This window comes from Lathyrus oleraceus, chromosome 3 (assembly GCF_024323335.1).
Source record: "Lathyrus oleraceus cultivar Zhongwan6 chromosome 3, CAAS_Psat_ZW6_1.0, whole genome shotgun sequence".
NCBI classification, from domain to species: Eukaryota; Viridiplantae; Streptophyta; class Magnoliopsida; order Fabales; family Fabaceae; genus Lathyrus; species Lathyrus oleraceus.
Window position 1 is genome coordinate 245031847 of NC_066581.1, and position 2236 is coordinate 245034082.

Here is a 2236-nt window from a genome sequence, read left to right on the forward strand (position 1 = left end):
GGCAATTTAGGTAAGTTCGACGAGAAGTCCGACGAAGGTATATTTCTTGGATACTCTCTTACTAGTAAAGCCTATAGAATATATAATAAAAGAACTTTAAAAATTGAAGAATCTATGCATGTTACTTTCGATGAATCTAACCCCTCCAAGGAGGATATTATTTTGTGTGATGATGATGATGATATTGTAGAAGTTCCTCAAATAGATACTTCAAGTGGAAACAATGGTGATCAACCAAAACATCAAGATGGGAAAAAAGCAAATGATAATGATCTACCTAAGGAATGGAGAACTCACCAGGATCATCCGATTGATAAAATCATTGGTGATATTAGTCAAGGCGTTGCAACTAGATTAAATCTCAAAGATGCATGCTTAAATATGGCTTTTGTTTCACAAATTGAACCTTCAAAGGTTGATGAGGCTTTAGGTGACAACCAATGGATAATTTCTATGCAAGAAGAGTTAAACTAATTCGAAAGGAATCAAGTTTAGGAACTTGTCCCTAGGGATAGTGATAAACACATCATAGGTACCAGATGGGTGTTTAAAAACAAACTTGATGAGAATGGTATAATTGTTCGAAACAAAGCAAGGTTGGTGGCCCAAGGATACAATTAAGAGGAAGACATTGATTTTGAAGAAACATTCGCTCCAGTTGCAAGGTTAGAAGCTATCCGTTTATTATTTGCTTATGCATGTTCATTAAATTTTCAATTATTTCAAATGGATGTCAATAGCGTATTCTTGAATGGCTATATCAATGAAGAAGTCTATGTCAAACAACCCCCGGGCTTTGAAGACTTCAAAAATCCTTCACATGTTTTCAAGTTGAGGAAAGCTCTTTATGGCCTAAAGCAAGCACCTAGAGCATGATATGATCGTCTCAACAACTTTCTTTGTGAAAAGGGATTTAAAAAAGGTAAAATTGACAAAACCTTGTTTATTAAGAAAATTAAAGGTAACACTTTATTGGTTCAAGCCTACATTGATGACATCATATTCGGCTCAACAAACAAAGAAATGTGTGAAGAATTTTCATCAATGATGCAAGGATAATTCGAGATGTTCATGATGGGTAAGATGAATTATTTTCTTGGACTTCAAATTAGGCAACTGAAGAATGGCATCTTCATCAACCAATAAAAGTACTGCAAAGAGTTGTTACAAAGATTTGACATGGATAGTTGCAAGGCAATGTCTACTCCGATGGGATCCGGATCTTATGTTGATCAAGATGAATCGGATGTTTCGATTGACATAATAAAGTATCGAGGTATGATTGGTTCCTTACTTTATTTGATTGCAAGTCGTCCTGATATTATATTCAGTGTGTGTCTTTGTGCTCGTTTTCAAGCAAATCCAAAAGAATCACATATCACCGCTGTTAAGAGGATCATGAAGTATCTCAAGGGAACAACAAAGGTCGGCCTATGGTATCCTAAAGGTAGTATTTCCAAATTAGTTGGTTATTCTGATGCTGATTATGCAGGAAGTAAAATTGATCGAAAAAGTACTAGTGGTACATATCACATTCTTGGAAATGCATTAGTATCGTGGGCTTGCAAGAAACAAGCGTGTGTTGCTCTAAGCACTTCCGAAGCGGAATACATAGCAGCAGGTAGCTGTTGTGCTCAAATACTTTGGCTTAAGCAACAACTTCGTGACTACATACTCAATCTTGGATGCATTCTTCTTCTTTGTGACAACCCAAGTGCGATAAACATTACAAAAAATCTGGTCATGCACTCAAGAACCAAACATATTGACATTCGAAATCATTTTCTTCATGATCATGTGCTTCAAGGAGATGTCGAAGTCACATTTGTGGATACTTATAATCAACTTGCCGACATCTTCACAAAACCTTTGGCACGAGAACCATTTTACAAAATTCGAAGGGAACTCGAGATTCTAGATGAGTGTGATATATAACTCATCAAAATCACATCAAAATTTAAAAGGTGCACCCTTTCTCATAATATTTAGTAATTAATTGTTTAAAGTTTTAAAAATGTTTTTATTTTAATAAGTATGTTTTTTTATGTGTTAATTTAAGTATTTTTCAAAATTTGTTTGGTGTCAATCGATTGATGGTAAGGTGTCAATCAATTGGTTCCTCTTAATTTCTCAATTTTTATTTTACAGAAAGTTCTTTCAATCGATTACATCTTTATATCAATCGATTGGTTCCCTATTTTTTTTAATTTTTATAAATTTTTTTTACCAACCAATC

At 34.2% G+C, this 2236-nt stretch overlaps 1 protein-coding gene across 1 annotated transcript; it reads left to right on the forward strand.

Annotated features, from left to right (window-relative positions):
• The first annotated feature begins 1179 nt into the window (after positions 1-1179).
• On the forward strand, positions 1180-1935 carry LOC127130678 (secreted RxLR effector protein 161-like). The gene has a single exon (XM_051059646.1). The coding sequence runs from the start codon at positions 1180-1182 to the stop codon at positions 1933-1935; it is 756 nt and encodes a 251-aa protein (XP_050915603.1).
• Positions 1936-2236: the final 301 nt, after the last annotated feature.